The sequence below is a fragment of the Phyllostomus discolor genome, chromosome 1 (genome assembly GCF_004126475.2).
Source record: "Phyllostomus discolor isolate MPI-MPIP mPhyDis1 chromosome 1, mPhyDis1.pri.v3, whole genome shotgun sequence".
Taxonomy (NCBI): domain Eukaryota; kingdom Metazoa; phylum Chordata; class Mammalia; order Chiroptera; family Phyllostomidae; genus Phyllostomus; species Phyllostomus discolor.
In genome coordinates, this window is record NC_040903.2 from 118216401 (window position 1) to 118234763 (window position 18363).

An 18363-nucleotide genomic window follows, 5' to 3' on the forward strand; every position below is an offset into this window, starting at 1 on the left:
CCCAAAGCTATGGCAGACTGTCCTTCTAGCATACAGCTGCTTTGTGATCATGGGGCCTCAGTGAATGCCAAAGATGTAGTAAGTCAACTTACGTTTATTCTCATTTCAACTCATGTGTTCAGACTTTTTGTTTTGGGAGATTTGTTGTCTTATGCTGCTTTATTTTTCTCATTGCTTAGGATGGGCGGACACCACTTGTTCTGGCCACTCAGATGTGTAGGCCAGCGATATGTCAACTGCTGATAGATAGAGGAGCGGATATTAATTCCAGGGACAAACAAAACAGGTAAATGTTTTTTTTTTTTTTTAATCACAGCTCCCCACACCAGCTGGATGCACAGTGGTTCTGAAACTGCTGCTGTGACTTGGTCTTTCCATCCCCTTTGGTTCTCCCCTTCCTTGGAATTAGCACTTCCTATTTTTCCTCAGAGCTGGCTGAAGAAGGATGGAGAGAGGCACACAGGGGAAAGTGGCGGGTAAATGCAGAATACACACAATGATTAGGGCCTGTGTTGGAGTTGAAGAATTAAAGAAAGAGAGTCCCAGTTATTTTTAAGCTATAAGAAAATGTTTAATGAAATGGGCTCAAATAAGGTATAAGGAAGAAGAATAAAAAATTACACCTGCAGTCCACTTCTTCGTTAGTGAGTCCTTTGGTCCTTGGCTGTCCTGGCGACTCACAGGTTTCAGTCCAGATTTTCTCAAGGTGTTTCCTCTCCTCACCCTGCCCAGGCACCATGCTGCCTCCTGCTCTGAAACTGGGTTCATTCCCCGTCCCAGGTTTCTGTTCATTTATTTTTGCTTTTCTACTTCATGCCAATTATAAATTGGTTGCACTTATAATTTCTATCTGTGATTTTCCCTTTCCCTTTTCCTAGGTCTAGTGTATCATGGCACTTGCTATATTATAATTCTAGTATTTATAGTCAGAAGGAATCTGACAACAAAGTATCTGAAATATAGCCCCTCCAGTAGTTGAAGCATTGCAGTAATTTATAACAAATTTCTAGAGTTTTATAGATGATTATGAGTGAAGTTGATTTCTTTATTTTTTTAAATGTATCCTATTTTTTGTAATTCATTGGAAGCAGGAAGTATAATAGTCTTTAGATGTTAGATTTTTATGGCTCTAATTGCTTTTATTGTTCAGGCATTTCAAAGGAAGAAATTCTTAAGCAGTTAAATCATTGATGTATTAAGAAAGTGGCTTTTTGTATTACTTTGTTTTTGCAGATATAATCTGGTTCCAAGCATTACTGATGCATTTGATTTAAAAATAAATATCAGTATCAGAGGGCAGTGAGCTGGTCGAGCCATGTATCATGCCTCATTTTTGAAAACTGATCTTATATTTTTTTCAAGCATGTTTTTTTCCCACTGGAATTAAACAAAAAAATCAGTGAGGTAGTGCAATGTGTATTATATAGAGTAGATAGCAGATGGTTTTAAAAATAAAATCTTAGGTTCTAATACTGTATTCATTTCTTTTTGTTCCCTGTTCTACCTATATATAGCATTTCCCCCAATATTAAAAACTTTGTTAATTCTTGTTTTATATAAAATTATATGCCAGTAACTATTGCAGAGTATAAAAGAAAAATAGAACATACATAGCAGAGTAAATCAGGAATCAGTTTCCTTATAAAATCTAACGTACACATTTGAAGACAGAGTTAGATACAGGATAAGCCACTTTATTTCATGAGGTATTAGTTTCCTCAGCAATAAAAATAGAGAATTGGGCAAAATGATCACCAGGATCCTTCTAAATTTTCATAATGATTTCATTGTTTTGCTGCATTATTACTACTTGTTGATATAAACAGGAATTTAATTCTTGTTTTGTTTAGAGTGGAAGGGACTCATTGGGGAGGTTTGCATGCTGTGATTCAGCTCACGAAGGGGCTTGGGTAGTTCGGATTTGTAGGTTTTGAACAGGCCGGGTGACAGTGTCAGTTGTGGAAGATTTCTGGCCATTTGCTTGTCGGACATAGTAGGACCTGAATAAAGGGAGTTAGTTTGGTATTAGAAGTAAATAATGTATATAAAGTGATAAAAGATTTTAGCTCTGCAAACTAAGAAACAAAGCAAATGTTTTTATAAATGTTTTGATGTTAAAATACGAGATTAAAACTTAGAGTAAAATTTGAATCTGTAATCAGTCTGACTTTTTAAAGTAATATTTGTTCTTTAAAAATGGGGGCTGTGGAAGATTTCTGAAGTGTTTTCTTGGATATTTCTCAAGGTCTTTTATTCTTCTGTCTTCCCTTTTAGAACTGCTCTCATGCTAGGTTGTGAGTATGGTTGCAAAGATGCTGTAGAAGTCCTAATTAAAAATGGTGCTGATGTAAGCTTGCTGGATGCTCTTGGACATGATAGTTCTTACTATGCAAGAATTGGTGACAACCTGGACATTCTAGCTTTATTGAAGACTGCATCGGAAAATACCAACAGAGGTACCAGAAGTTTTCTGTAACTAGAGAAGTCTAGGTTAATAAGGAACAGTTTTTAAAGATTTAGATGGTAGGACTAAGTTTTTAAAAAGCAAAATACTTTTTATTGATGGACAGTGTTGGTTTATCTTCCTTTATGCCATGGATTTGTGTATTTAAATTGTCACCTGTTTTTTTTAAGTATTTGTTATTGATTATGCTATTACAGTTTTCCTAATTTTTCCCCTTTATCCCCCCTCCGCCCTGCCCTCCAACCCTCCAGCATTCTTCCTCCTTAGTTCATGTCCATGGGTTGTACATATAAGTTCTTTGAGTCCTCTGTTTCCTATACCATTTTTATCTTTCCCCATCTAATGCTTCTTCTTCCCTGTACCTTTTCCCCCCTATTCCCCTCTTTGCCCTCCCCACTGAACTCCCTCTGTGTGATGTCCATTTCTCTGATTCTGTTCCTGTCCTGGCTGTTTGCTTAGTTTTTGTTTTCATTGTTTTTCTTTTCTTTTAGGTTCATTTGTTAATAGTTGTGAGTTTGTTGTCATTTTATTGTTCATATTTTTATCTTCTTTTTCTTAGATAAGTTCCTTTAACATTTCATATAATAATGGCTTGGTGATGATGAACTCCTTTAACTTGACCTTATCTGAGAAGCACTTTATCTGCCCTTCCATTCTAAAGGAAAGCTTTGCTGGATAGAGCAATCTTGGGTGTAGGTCCTTTTGCCTTTCATGACTTCAAATACTCCTTTCCAGCCCCTTCTTGCCTATAAGGTTTCTTTTGAGAAATCAGCTGACAGTCTTATGGGAACTCCTTTGTAAGTAATTGTCTCCTTTTCTCTTGCAGCTTTTAAGATTTTCTCTTTGCCTTTCATCTTGGGTAACTTAATGATGATATGCCTTGGTGTGTTCCTCTTTGGGTCCAACTTCTTTGGGATTCTCTGGGCTTCCTGGACTTCCTGGAAGTCTATTTCCTTCACCATATTGGGAAGTTTTCCTTCATTATTTGTTCAAATAAGTTTTCAATTTCTTTCTGTTGTTTTTCTCCTTCTGGCAACCCTATAATTCGGATATTGAAATGTTTCAGGTTGTCCCAGAGAATCCTCAGCCTTTCTTCAGTTTTTCGGATTCTTGTTTCTTCATTCTGAACATCCAGTTGGATGTTTATTTCTTCCTTTTGTTCCAAATCATTGCTTTGAATCCTTGTTTCCGTCTTGTCACTGTTGGCTTCCTGCGTATTTTGCTTTTATTCATATTGGGTATCTTCCATTTGTTCTTTTCATTTTTTGACCAAGCTGAATCAGATCTGTGAACATTTTGATTACCAGGGCTTTAAATTCTCCATCAGATAGGTTGGCAATCTCCTCATCTGTTAGTTCTGAGGTTTTGCTCTATTCTTTTCTTTGGGCCATATTTCTTTGTCTTGGCACAGCTGATAAGTTGTAAGGGGTGGAGCCTTAATTATTCACCCAGGCAGGGCAACCCTCCTTGCTGTGCTGCCTGTGTGGGAGGGGCCAGAGAGGGAACAGTGCAGCTTGCTTGTTCGTCTCTAGCTCACTTCCAATAGACTCTCGTGTTAGACCAGAAGTATCTCCCATTGTGGCAACCCAGCTTTAGCCCACAGTCAGCTCTAAGTCTCAGTTTTCCCCTTAAGTCAGTGTCTCCCTGAGCGGCCCCCAGAGCTTGGAAGTCAGCCCCACCCCTCAGCTGCCTCGCCACCGTTTTCCTGCATGGTCCGTCTTACCAGTCTGATTGGTCTGGTTGATTTTTTCTTTAATTCCATGGTTGTCAGAGTTCTATGCAGTTTGATTTTCTGGCGCTTCTGGTTGTTTATTGATTTTAGATTGGTTGTTGTCCTCCTTTTGGTTGTGCGAGGAAGCGAAGCCTCCATCTTGGCCGGAACTCCCATTGCCACTTGTTTTGAGGATGTGAGTGTAGCATATATTGTCTAATTTATCACTAAACCCTACTGTACTATGGAGTAATTTAAGAACTGAGTAGAAGGAGTCAAATCAAGCATTTTAGTAGTGTATTTTTTGATGGCAGAGGTGAAACTCTTAACTTTTATATTTATGGTTTTAAAGAATCATTGTTCAAACCTGCATGTATAATATTCAACCAATATTTATTGAGTACATGTGCCAAGTATTTTTCTATGTTTTTTAAAGAGAAATTGGAAAATATAGAAAAGTACAACAAATAAAATTTGTCAGTCATCTGACTACTGATGAGCCTCTGTTAACATTTTGAGAAATATCCTTCCAGTCTTCTCCCTATGTATGAAATCTAGGTTACTGGGAATGGGCTGTAGATTACTTTTTGTGTAATATATTTTGTAGGCCTTTCCATTATAAATAAATATTTTTTTCTATGATATGATTTTTATTGATGCTTAAAATTCCAACTATTTAAGTTTAATTAAGCAATTTTCTATAGGTGTCAATTTGTTTATAGTTTTTACTAATATAAATAGCAATTTAGTGACTGTCCTTGTACATAACTATTTCAGCATATTTTTATTATACCCTTAGGATTAGTTCTTAGAAGTGGAATCATGGAGTTTCAGGGTATGCATATTTCCTTAAGCTTTCAACATACAGGGTCTGGCATAAATAGTGCCCCTTTTATTACAAGATCTTTTATTATAAAATCACAAGGATGTACTTTTGTAACATAACAATATCACATTCAAGCATACCATGTGACATTTTAGGTGAAATGTTCAAATTAAAACTGTAAATTATTATGCCCATATTATTACCTTACCAACCATACTGAAGCAGGCATTACTTCTTCCAGATCCTGTATATTATTGATAAGTTACCTTTCAATTTAGGAGTGTTTTAAATATTGAATTTTCACTTGTCTTCTCCTTACCATTGAATATTATCTACCTGGATATTGTCATAGCAAAAAAATATTGCCAATTAGAAATGCAAAAATGATATTTTACTGTTATTTTAACTTTAAAGTAGTAAGCTTGAGAGGCAACTTTAAAATTTATTTTTTTATATTGACTCAATTGTGTAGTTAGGAAATTCATAGCTACTCAAGTTAACCAGCTGTTTCACTATTCTTCCTCATCTCTTTAAATCTTCAGGGAGAGAACTTTGGAAGAAAGGACCATCATTACAACAGGTAGATATTAATTTTAATTTGAAAAATTATATGTTTAAGGTCTGCCCAGAAGGTATCCAGCCATGTAATTTGAAAAGTAGACATTTATTGAAGAACATACACGATACAAGAAACATTGAACATAGGACAATGATGCCACAGCCCCCTTCAAAGTAGGCAGCTTGGGATCTCATACTGTTCTCCCAATTGCCATCAGCTGTCCTGTTGTATTTTCCTGAATCTTATTGCTGGTCTGAAATCTCTTCCCTTTCAAAGGTGATTTTAGTTTTGGGAAAAGCCAGAAGTCACAGGGTGCCAAACTTGGGCTGTCGGGGGACTGAGTCACCTGGATGATTTGATGTTTTGCTAAAAATCTCTGAACAAGACGTGGTGTATGAGCAGATGTGTTGTCATGATGAAGCTGCCAGTCATCAGTTACCCATAGCTATGACCTTCTGAATCATCCTAATAGTTTCCATGGAGGAATGTTCAATTTTAACATAAAATTTGATGCAGATTCATTGCTCTACTTGCTCAGTCATTTTGAATGGGATGACCACACAGTACACATGCTCACTCAGTGGTGTCTACTGCCTCCACTGACTAGTACAGTGAAGTTGTCATTGTTCACACATGTGCATCCCAGTCCACTCTCCTTGGCTGCCAGGTTACATCCATGTCGTACAAACCATTCTCATTATATTAACAATGGCTGGACCTTTTTCTGGACAGACCTTCGTATTATTCAGTTTAAGTAAAGTACTTAATAAATGTGGTTAATGATTATACATAACTGAGTTTAAATGAATGCTCCTCTCTCTGCTCAGCTAATTGTGCCCATGTAGAACCTAGGTATTAAGATCTGGAGGCTTTATCTAAATGCTGTTGCTCAGCCTAAGCCAATGGATTTTTACTGCAGTGAATGTATCCAATGAGAAATAGCCTCCTGATTGCCAACCTTGAACATCCAGCCCTTTCCAGTATGAGATATTGCACCTTGTTGAGATTCTTGAATAATGAATTTTGGCCTGGCAAGTCATGGACTGGTTCTCCTATTCTTCCTTAATAACAGATCAAATATTTACTGTTATGGGAAAATATTCCTACACAATAAGAAATGAAGAAAACAGAACTCAAAATTGATTATGTATTGTGATTTCAATACCACTGTTAATGTTTTGATTCCCTTTTTTTTCTGTGTGTTTAATTTAATGAGGAGTTTTCTTTACAAAAAAAAACCACATGAAATAGTGGAAATAGTGGAAAAATACATGAAATAGTTTATGCCTTGCACTAATTTTATTATCAAGTCACCATTTAACCCAGATTTTGTGATCTAGTCTCAGTAAATGTCTTATATTCCCCAATCTCTTCAAGTTACAGGGGTTGGTTTACGGCACTCTGTCCATCTTGCCACAAGCTAGTGTAGGCAGCTTTCCTCTTCTGTGGCTGTTTCCTTCCAGGCTTTCAGCTTTTCTCTAGCAAAAGGAATCTGAGCACTTCCAAACCCTGAAGAGAAAGTAATCAGGTACTTTCTGAGCAATTCTGATCATCATTCTGCATCATTTCTCCACCTCTCACCTGAACTTGAAAGCTATATTAAAGCATATTTTCCATTTTAATCTGTCAGAATTAAGTAATACATTTATGCGTGGATCATATCTGCTGTCATTTTGCTTTTCCATCTGGAGCAACTGTTTGAGCCTCCTCTCTTGTTCCTCAGATAATTTAAGTGGGGGTTGGAGTGAAATAAAACGGACACTATTGTGTCTATACCAGCCATCTCACAGGAGTCAGAGAAAAATAATTTCTAAAACATATAGATATTTAAAGAACTATTATTGAATATCAGTATGGGCATGGTATTCTGCTTAGTGTTATTTAAAAGAATACACGGAGTGAATATTCTGCTAGAAACTGTAAAACTCACTTATTTCCATTATTTATTAAAAACATTAAAATATATTCTGTAACTAGGATATTTTCCAGTACTAAAGGACATATAATTCCTGTTAAGAAGACTACAGTATAGTTTAAAAAATAAAGCTTACTCAGTTTGCTTCACAGATATCTGTAGAGCACCTATTATATGCCAATTACTGTTCTAGCTACTGGGGAGATCTTAGTGTTCAAAGTTTCTGAGTCATTGAAGTGATGGAACTAACTCCCAACCTAGTGAGAGAGATGTTCAGCAGGTAGATGAATACTTAATTAAGAGTATAGCAGAATCTTTGAAGAACAGTGAACAGGATTAGGAAATAAAGAGGGAGGGGACAAGAAGTTGTTTTAGATTGTGTGGTCAGCAAAGGCCTCTCCCAGGGTGTGACATTGGAGCAGACATCTGAAGGAAGTGAGAAGGAAGCCACGGGGATCTGTGGGAGATGCCTTATGAGAGAGGAAAGGGAAGTGCACGCTCCTGTGAGGGAGCATGTTTAACAAGGCTACAGTGGCAGGAGAGAGATGCACTTCATGGGGCAGGAGAAGTGATGGGACTGGTAACCCAGTGCCAGATTATGAGGGACCCTCTGAAAAAAAGGAGGAGGTGTGAAAGTAGTATGAAACTGGTCAGATTTCAATTAAGAACAGTCCTTTGGTAGAAGGAGAGAGGCTAGAAATATAGTTTGGGCCATATTGTAGATACAGAATATCTTCTTAATGGGAACTTGCCCCTTGAATTCTAAATTCAAACTCGTTAAACACTTGGTTAAATGAAACTTGACAAATAATACAAAACATAAAAATTATTATCTTGGAGAATTAAAACATTAGCTGCTTTTTCTTTCTTTTTTTTTTTTTTGCTCTCAAATAGGAAGAAAGAAATAGCTTTCTAAATTATTGTGTAGATTTAAAGGTCAGTCTGGGTGAAAAAAGGTTGTTTGCTCTCTTGTTTAATAATTCTGTTTTTATTAAAGCAGATCTCTAAGCTGGAATAAGGTTCCAAAGCAGTAAGTGTACTAGACAACACATACCCAACCAAGTCTTGAGAGATCCTTTATATAGCTCTGGTCAGAGGATTGTCTGTCCCTTACCGCAACCCCTTGGTATTTTATTTCATCAGTGCTCAAAGAAAGAAATAATTTCCATATTTTTCTTTCAACATGTATCTCTCCTCCTCCTTGTTTTAAAGACTAAATTCTTCCTTTGGGAATGGTTGATGATGCCTTATGGCACAACTTTAGTTTTCTGTCTAGTACAAATTCTGTCTTTCAGAATTTGGTTACTTTGGTTAAAACAAATCCTTAACAATAAGTATTTTAAGTTGCGTTTCTTTTTAGCATTTTAAAATAAGTTATACTTGATTATTTAAAATCAATATCCTTAAATATGATTTCCATTTGGAGTTTTAAATGGAAACAAACACTGCTACCTTGTGTTATGTACACCAAAAGTTAATGTTGGATAAACTGAAAAATCACTAATTGGGTTTATTGCCTGTTGAGGACAATGTATATTTCTGTATTCTCATACTTGCTAACCTGTGTTCTCTTTTGTTTTACCAAAGCGAAATTTGACACACATGCTAGATGATATAAATATGAAGTCAAATCAGAGGGAACATCAAAGCATTCAGGTAAAAAAATATTATCATCTTTTTTGCAAAGAATTCCAATGTTTTTTGTTTTTGTTTTTGTTTTTTGGTAGTGGGGTAGAGGGAAAAGAGAGGGAGCAAAACTGTGGGGGAAATGAGCAGGGGAAGCAAAGGTGGCTCGTTGCGTTTTGTGCCTCCGTTTTCTTATCCAGTCCCTTTGGAAAGAATTTACTTTCAGTATGCATATTTGGGTCAGTATTATCTTACACAAAGTGTTGTTTTAGTGCATATTAGGAAGCAAATAATTTAACAACTTTACATGACTTTTTGTTCATTTAAAAGTATCCCTTTGGGCCATAAATAATAAATTGCTATTCATTGTACATAATTAATTATAATGATAAAATGATGCTTGTTAATGTAAGTAAAATAAAATCTGAACTTTTTCTGAGAGTAGTTTTATTTCAATTCAGAAAAATAATTTTGTTAAACACACAGCACTTTTTACCTTTTATATTTGTGAAAGGGTTCAAAAAGTAATTGTTATGTGGGTTATATTAGAAGAAGATCCCATAATTAAATAGTTTATCTTATGACTGAAATACCATTAAAATATAAATTGAATAGCTGTTTTCCATATGCTAAAGCAAAAGTATTTTATTTGAGTTTTATAGTTTACTATGTAGTATTAAGAAACTGAAATATATAGCCTTAAATTGGAGACTTAAATGTTTTTATTTTCATAGCACTGAAGTGGTGATTAGTTTAACAAAAGAATTAGAATAGTCTTGTAAATTTGAGAGGTGTTAAGTTAAAATGGCATATTCTTCTGCTATTTTCCATTTCTAGATAGATGATCCTTTTACTTTTTATTAGAATCATGATGGTTTGCTGTCTTGTATGTACTTGTATTCACTGATATCATAAGACTATAATTTTCTTTTATTTCCAATCTATGGATTTATATCATGTGAATGTCATTGAAATTATTATATCTTTATAGTTAAAGCTCTTTTATATACATATATATCATTATATGATTGCAAACTTTTAAAAAATTTCTTTTATAAGAATTGGTCTTTTAAGGTTGGTCTACCTAGCACCTGTTATCTTTACTGTTTAAGGAATTGGAGCTTGAAAATGGAGATTTGAAAGACAGGTTGAGAAAAATTCAGCAAGAACAGAGAATATTATTGGATAAAGTCAATGGTTTACAACTACAGCTAAATGAGGTAAATAATCTGCATATTAAAAAATCCAAACTATTTTGCTATCAGTAATTACCATTAATAATAAATTGTTAATAATCACCTGTCAAATCAAGTCAGATACTATGTGCTTAAAAAGCTAAAATTTGGTCATTGCTCTGAGGGAAGTTCTGTCTCACTGAGACCTTTACATGAAGCTTTTAATGTTTGATATATGAAGGGGAACCCAATAAAAGCAGAATTATCTTCGGAGGGCGGGCCCCTTGTAGTACAGGCTTCTCCCACTAGGTGAGCATTCTAGGAACCCATCTGTACCAGTGTGCCAGCTGGTGTTGTTGTGATAGGCTGTGTTTAACTTGAGTCAATTTTTTTGAAGACTCTTTCTACAAATTTTCCTATTTCATGATGGGTGATTTACAAGTACCTGCCCACACTTCACTGAGTGTTCAGCAGTTTTTGACCAAAAACAGCATGACCCCCATGCCCCATCCTCCCTGTTCACCTGATTGCCCAAGCAATTTTTTTTGTTGTTGTTTCCCCGGATGAAAAAAGTCCTTAAAGGGAAACGTTTTGCTGATATGGAAGAGATTAAACAAAAAAACAGCAGAAGCACTAAAAAGGCATCAAAATTGATGAGTTCAAAACCTGTTTTGAGCAATGGAAAAAAGTCTTGATAGGTGTATTGCATAAAATGAAGAGTACTTTGAAGGTGATGGAAGTTTAAACATGTAAGAATAAATACACAATTTTTTATAAATAAATTCTCTTTAGGGGGGGATCACCCCCTCACAAGAACAGAAAATAATGTTGGTATGTAGCAGTAACAAAGGACTTAATTATAGTTGGGACTGTGGGATTAGGAGGAAGGGGCAGACAGAAATGTGAGGAGGAAGAGCAGGTAGGGGGTGATAATTGATGGGTTTCCAGAAGAATCAAAGGTGCTTCTGAACCTGGAGAGTGAGAAGAATGAATGACAACTCAGCAGAATCGGGTGGACATTAAGAGTGGGGCATTCTGGTTCCCACTCTTAAAGATACTTGCTGGTCTTTTTAAAGGATATTTGCCATGCTTAAGCCTTTTAAAATGAACTTCCAAGAATGAAAATGCATGTATTTTTTCTTTTTTTCAATTTAGGAAGTAATGGTTGCTGATGATCTGGAAAGTGAGGTAGGATGATAAGTTCTACTTTAAAGCTGTGAAATGTTATGCAAATTGATGATATTTCAGTAGAGGTTTAAATCTTGCATTGAGATGGAGACCAGGATTCTATTTCTGGTTATCGCTCAATGGGAAAAAAAGCTTACATGTGACTGTAAAAGAGCATTTTGAATATAGTGGCATGGATTACTGTTGATATTTTGTTGTTATCACCTCTGAATATCTCAGTTTCTGTGATGTTTTTCATGAAAAGATGTAAAATTCTAAACATTTTAAATAAAATATCTGAAAATATTTAAGACAAACAGAAATTTTGAGTTTTTCATAATGTTGTTTGTGTATATTATATATTTTATTAGTATATTTAAAGAAATTTTTAACTCTGCTAATAGTTAAAAATCCACTATGCTAGAGATTTTGTTAACTGCAGCCCTCAAAGTAATTCTAACTCCTGTTTCCTAAAACATTTTAAACTCAATTTGAAGCACAGTGTGATTTTGTTCTGTATTTATTCCTTTCTACTTCAGAAAGAAAAGCTGAAGTCCCTTTTGGCGGCTAAAGAAAAGCAACATGAAGAAAGTTTGAGAACTATTGAGGCTCTGAAAAATAGATATAAATATTTTGAGGTATAGAAAGCTTACATAAATTATATCATATAACTCATAATGGGTAGTGTTAAAGGGCTTGGAGTCAGACGTCAATTTGTGTTATCCTTCTTTTCTTTAGTTTAAATACATTGACCTTGGGCAGTTTTTTATTTAAAATTTCTGAGCTTGTTACCTTTTGCAAAATCGGAGTTATTGTGCCTTTCCCCCAAGTTGTTGTAAAGGATAAAGGAGATAATTGATATTGACTAGCATGTAACTGACATTTAGTTTAGTTTCAGTTTCTCATTCCCAACCTTCCTCATTGTCCATTCTTACCATTTAAAAAGGTTTTTTACCTGTAAATTTGCAATGATTATGATGGCAGTAATAACAAGGCATTATATCAATGAATAGTGGTATTTCCAGGATTGTCTCAGGAGAAATTTCATACCTATCTAGATTAAGTAGAACACATTGTTTGATGAAGAATAGGGTGAAGAATAGGGTGATGAAGAATAGGGTGTTAAGAAGGCTCAGATCATATACTCATCTTTGTTTGGATCAATTAACTTCTAGTTTCTCCAAGGCCATGCTTTTCTTAAAAAATTGTATTGAAATATTAAAAAGTACACATGCTCAAGAGTATTAGTTGAAAAATTTTCACAAATTGAACATACCCAGTCAAGAAACAGCACTATCAGTATCCAAAGGCTCCTCACACTTGTCTCCTGTCAGTACTCATGCTCTCCGCGCCAAGGGTGACCACTCTCCTGACTTTTAACTGCATAGATTCATTGTGCAAGGACATAATATGTGTTTTATAAATGTCATTCATCACTGGGGATCGCTGAAGAGGGTGGATTATTCAGTGTCAGTCTTTATCCTTGTTGGGGAATATACCGTATTATTCAGACTATAAGACATACCCCCCCCCTCCATTTGGGATGAATAATGGTTGTAAATGTTGCTGTTGAGTTGTGTTTATATTTACATTGGTGAAATATTATTTATGTTATTAAATGTTTTACCACATTTTTTGCTTCAAAAATTTTTTTCCTATTTTCCTCCTCTAAAACCTAGGTGTGTCTTATGGTCTGAAAAATACAGTTCCTCTGAAGTACATAACAAAAGTAATTTTTTAAATTTTGATTTTCAATTACAGTTGACTTTCAGTATTACTTTATATCAGTTTCAGGTATACAGCATAGTTGTTAGACAATTATATAATTTACAAAGTGGTCCCTATGATAATTTAAGTACTCACCTGGCACCATACACGGTTATTACAGTATTACTGACTATATTCCCTATGCTGTGCTTTACATCCCCATGACTGTTTTGTTACTACCAGTTTGTTCATATCTCTTCGTCTTTCCCCTCAGCGTCCCAACCTCCTTCCTCTCTGGAACAATCAGTTTGTTCTCTGTATCTGTAACTATTTCTATGTCATGTTCTTTTATTTTGCTCTTTAGATTCCACAGATAAGTGAAATGATTTGGTATTTGTCTTTCTCTGACTTAGTTCACTTAGCACAATACCCTCTAGTTCCATCCACATTGTTACAGATGGTGAAATTTTATTCTTTGTTACATTATTAGTTATATTCCATTGTACGTATGTACTACATCTTCTTGATCCACTCATCTACTGATTGGTTGCTTCCATATTGTGGCTATTGTAAATAACACACAATAAACATAGGGGTGCATATATCTTTTCAAATTAGTGTTTGGGGTATCTTTGGACATATACTCAGAAGTGGAGTCACTGGGTCATAAAATAGTTCTGTTTTTAATTTCTGCATACTGTTTTCCATAGTGGCTGTACCAGTCTTCATTCTCACCAACAGTGCATGAAGATTCCCTTTTCTTTGTATCCTTGCCAACACTTGTTTGTTGAATTATTGATGATAAGCATTCTGACAGTCATAAAGTAGTATCTCATAGTTTTAGTTTGTGCATTTCTCTACTGATGTTGCTCTCCTTTTTATATGTCTATTGGCCATCTGTGTGTCCTCTTTGGAGAAATGTCTATTCAGGTCCTCTGCCCATTTTTTAATTGGATTGTGTGTGCTTTTGGTGTTGAGTTGTATGAATTCTTTTTTTTAAAGATTTATTTATTTATTTATTTATTTATTTATTTATTTATTTTTAGAGAGGGAAGGGAGGGAGATAGAAAGAGAGAGAGAAACATCAATGTGCGGTTGCTGGGGGTCGTGGCCTGCAACCCAGGCATGTACCCTGACTGGGAATCGAACCTGCGACACTTTGGTTCACAGCCTGTGCTCAGTCCACTGAACTATGCCAGCCAGGGCTGAGTTGTATGAATTCTTTATCAATTTTCGATATTAACCCCTTACCTGATGTATCATTGGCAAATATTTCTTCCATTCAGTTGGTTGTCTTTTTATTTTATTGATAGTTTCCTTCGCTGGGTAAAACCTTTTTAGTGTAATGTAGTTCCGTTTCTTTACTATTATTATTTTTTGGTTCCCTTGCCTAGGAAGATATCAGAAAAAAATACTGCTAAGAGAAATGTCAGAGAGTTTATTACCTATGTTTTCTTCTAGGAGTTTTATGGTTTTGAGTCTTGCATTTAAGTCTTTAATCCATTTGAGTTTATTCTTGAGTGTGGTGTATGAAGATAGTCTAGTTTCTTTTTTTGTTTTTTTCTTTTTTTGGCATGTATCTGTCCAATATTCTGAACACCACTTATTGAATAGACTGTCTTTACCCATTGTGTGTTCTTGTCTTTTTTGTCATATATTAATTGACCATGTGCATGTGGGTTTATTTCTGGGCTCTCTATTCTGTTCTGTTGATCTATGTGTCCCTTTTTATGCCAGTACCGTGCTGTTTTGATTACTGTGGTCTTGTAGTGTAGTTTGATATTAGGTTGCATGACACCTTTTACTTTGTTATTCTTTTTTTTAAGATTTTATTTATTTATTTTTAGAGAGGGAAGGGAGGGAGAGAGAGAGAGAGAGAGAAACATCAATGTGCAGTTGCTGGGGGCCGTGGCCTGCAACCCAGGCATGTACCCGGACTGGGAATCGAACCTGCGACACTTTGGTTCGCAGCCTGTGCTCAATCCACTGAGCTACGCCAGCCAGGTGTTTTTCAAGGTTCTGTGGCTATTTAGGATCTTCTCTGCTTTCATATAAAATTTTGAGTTGTCCTAGTTCTGTGAAAAATGCCATTGGTATTTTGATAGGAATTGTGTTAAATCTACAGATTGCTTTGAATAGTCCATTTTAATGATGTTAATTCTTCCTATCATGAACATGGTATATATGTCCATTTACTTGTATTTAATTCAGTTTCTTTCTTCAGTGGCTTGTAACTGTTCAAGTACATGTATTTTACATCTTTGGTTAACTTTACTCCTAGGTTTTTTTTTGATTCAACCATAAATGGGATTGTTTTTTATTTTTTCTTTCTGATCATTATTGGTGAATAAAAGTGCAGTCAACTTCTAAATATTTATTTTGTATCTTGCTACTTTACTAAATAATTTATGAGTTTTAGTAGTTTTCTGGTGGAATCTTTAGGGTTCTCTCTATATAGTATAATGTCATGTGCAAATAATGACAGTTTTACTTCTTTTTTCCCAATTGGCTGTCTTTTATTTCTTTTTCTTGTCTGATTGCTGTGGTGAGGACTTTCAATACTATGTTGAATAAAAGTGGTGAAAGTGGACATCTCTTGTTCCTGATCTTAAGGAAAATATTTTTAGCTTTTCCCCATTGAGTATGATGTTAACTGTGTGTTTGTCATATATGGTCTTATGTTGAGGTATGTTCCCTCTTATCCCACTTTGTTGAGCGCTTTTGTCATAAATACATGCTAGATTTTGTCAAATTCTTTTTCTGCATCTATTGATAATCATGATTTCCATTCTTTATTTTGTTAATGTGGTATATCACAATTGATTTTCAGTTAATTGAATCATCTGTGCATTCCACAAATAAATCTCACTTGATCGTGGTGTATGATCTTTTTAATGTATTGCTGGTTTCAGTTTGCTAATATATTGAGGATTTTTGCATGAATGTTCATAAGGGATGTTGGCTTATAATGATTTTTTATAATGTCTTTGTTTTGTTTTGGAATCAGGATAATATTGGCCTCATAAAATGAGCTCGGGAGCTTTTCTTTCTCTTGAAGTTTTTTAATAGTTTAAGAAGGGTAGGTGTGAGTTCCTTTTTTTTTTTATGTTTGGTAAACTCATCTGTGAAGTTTACATTCAGTCCAGGACTTTTGCTTGTTGGGAGTTTTTTGATTACTGCTTTGATTGTGTTTGTTGTAATTAGTCTGTTCAGATTTTCTGTTTCTTCTTGATTCAATCTTGAAAGATTGTATGTTTCTTAGAATTTATCCATTTCTTCCAGATTGTCCAGTTTGTGGGCATATGATTATTCATAGTATCTTCTTATAATCCTTTATATTTCTGTGGTATCCGTTGTAACTTGTTCTTATTTCTGATTTTATTTATTTGGGTTCTCCATCCTTTTTTCTTGGTGAGTCTTACTAAAGGTTTATCAGTCTTGTCTATCTTTTCAAAAACCAGTTCCTGGTTTCATTAATATCTTGTGTTTTTTTAGACTCTATTTTATTTCCACTTTGATCTTTATTATTTTCTTGCTTCTACTCCCTTTGGATTTGTTTGTTGTTCTTTTCCTAGTTTCTTTAGATGTAAGAGTAAATTGTTTATCTGACATTTTTCTTATTTCTTGAGGTAGACCTGCATTGCAATGCTTTCACTGTGTCCCATAGATTTTGTGTTGTGTGTTCGTTTTCATTTGTTTTTCAAAGTATTTTTTGACTTCTTTGATTTCATTGTTGACCCATTCATTATTCAGTAACATGTTATTTAGTCTCCATGTGTTTGTGTGTTTTCAGTTTTTTCTTTTAATTGATTTCTAGCTTCATACCATTGTGGTCAGAGAAGATGCTTGATTTGATTTTATTCTTCTTAATTTATTGAGACTTGTATTGTGGTCTAGTTTCTGGTTTATCCTGAAAAATGTTCTATGTGCACTTGAAAAGAATGTGTACTCTGCTGCAAGGGAATGAAATGCTCCAAAAATATTAATTAAATCCATCTGTTCTAATGTGTCATTTAAGGCTGCTGTTTTCTTGTTGATATTTTTTGTCGGGAAGAACTATGCATTGATGTCAATGGGGTATGAAAGTCCCCTACTATAACTGTACTACTGTCAATCTCTCCCTTTATGTTCATGAAGATTTGCTTTACACATTTAGGTGTTCCTTTGTTGTATGCATGAATGTTTACAAGAGTTTATTCTCATTGGATTGATTCCTTTATTGTTTATGTAATGTCCTTCTTTGTCTCTTACTATTGCCTTTGTTTAAAGTCTATTTTGTCTGATATAAGTATTGTGACGCCCACTTTCTTTGTTTCTATTTGCATGAAATATCTTTTTCTATCCTTTACTTTCATTCTGTGTGTGTCTTTTGATTTGGAGTGGGTTTCTTATAGACAGCATATATATGGGTCTTGCTTTTGTATCAGTTCAGCTGTCCTATGTTACTTGATTGGAGGATTTAGCCATTTGCATTTAAAGTGATTATTGTTAGGTATGTAGTTGTTGACATTTTATTATCCATATTTATGTTATCTTTTCCTTTTTATTCTTAAGTACTTTTAACATTTCTTCTAATGCTGGTTTGGTGATTATGAACTCCTTTAGCTTTTCTTGTCTGTGAAACACTTTATCTTACCTTCAATTTTAAATCATAGCCTTGGTTAAAGTAGACTTGGCTGTAGGTCCCTGCTTTTCATCACTTTGAATTTTGTGCCCATTTCTTCTAGCCTGAAAATTTTTTGTTGAGAAACCAGCTGACAGTTTTATGGGTGCTCCCTTGTAGATAACTACCTGTCTTTCTATTGTTGCTTTTAAGATTATCTCTTTGTTTTTAACCTTTGTCATTTTAATTATGGTGTGTGTTGCTGTGGTCCTCTTTTAGTTCATCTTGTTTGGGACCCTCTGTGCTTTCTTGTACTTGTGTGTGTGTGTTTTTTTTCACCAGGTTTGGGAAATTTTGAATCATTATTTCTTCAAATAAGTTCTTAATCCCTTGTTCTCACTCTTTTCTTTCTGGTATCCCCGTGATGCAGATGCTGTTGTGCTCGATGTTGTCCCAAGAGCCCTTAAACTGTCTTTATGTCTCTCATTTTTAAAACTCTTTGTTTTACTTTTTACTGCTCCGAGTGGGTGTTTTCCACTCCCATGTATTTTAAATCCTCTGCTTCATCTGTTCTGCTGTTGATTCCCTCTAGTGTCGTCTTTATTTTGGT

The 18363-nt window shown here is 34.8% G+C and overlaps 1 protein-coding gene across 1 annotated transcript in view; it reads left to right on the forward strand.

Annotated features, from left to right (window-relative positions):
• The window catches only part of UACA (uveal autoantigen with coiled-coil domains and ankyrin repeats), a 95079-nt gene that overhangs the window by 56710 nt on the left and 20006 nt on the right, over window positions 1-18363 (forward strand). Inside the window, 8 exon segments of the mRNA XM_028506743.2 lie at window positions 8-78; window positions 180-286; window positions 2275-2456; window positions 5544-5581; window positions 9063-9131; window positions 10214-10321; window positions 11432-11464; window positions 11983-12081. Coding sequence (XP_028362544.1) covers window positions 8-78; window positions 180-286; window positions 2275-2456; window positions 5544-5581; window positions 9063-9131; window positions 10214-10321; window positions 11432-11464; window positions 11983-12081 — 707 coding nt within the window.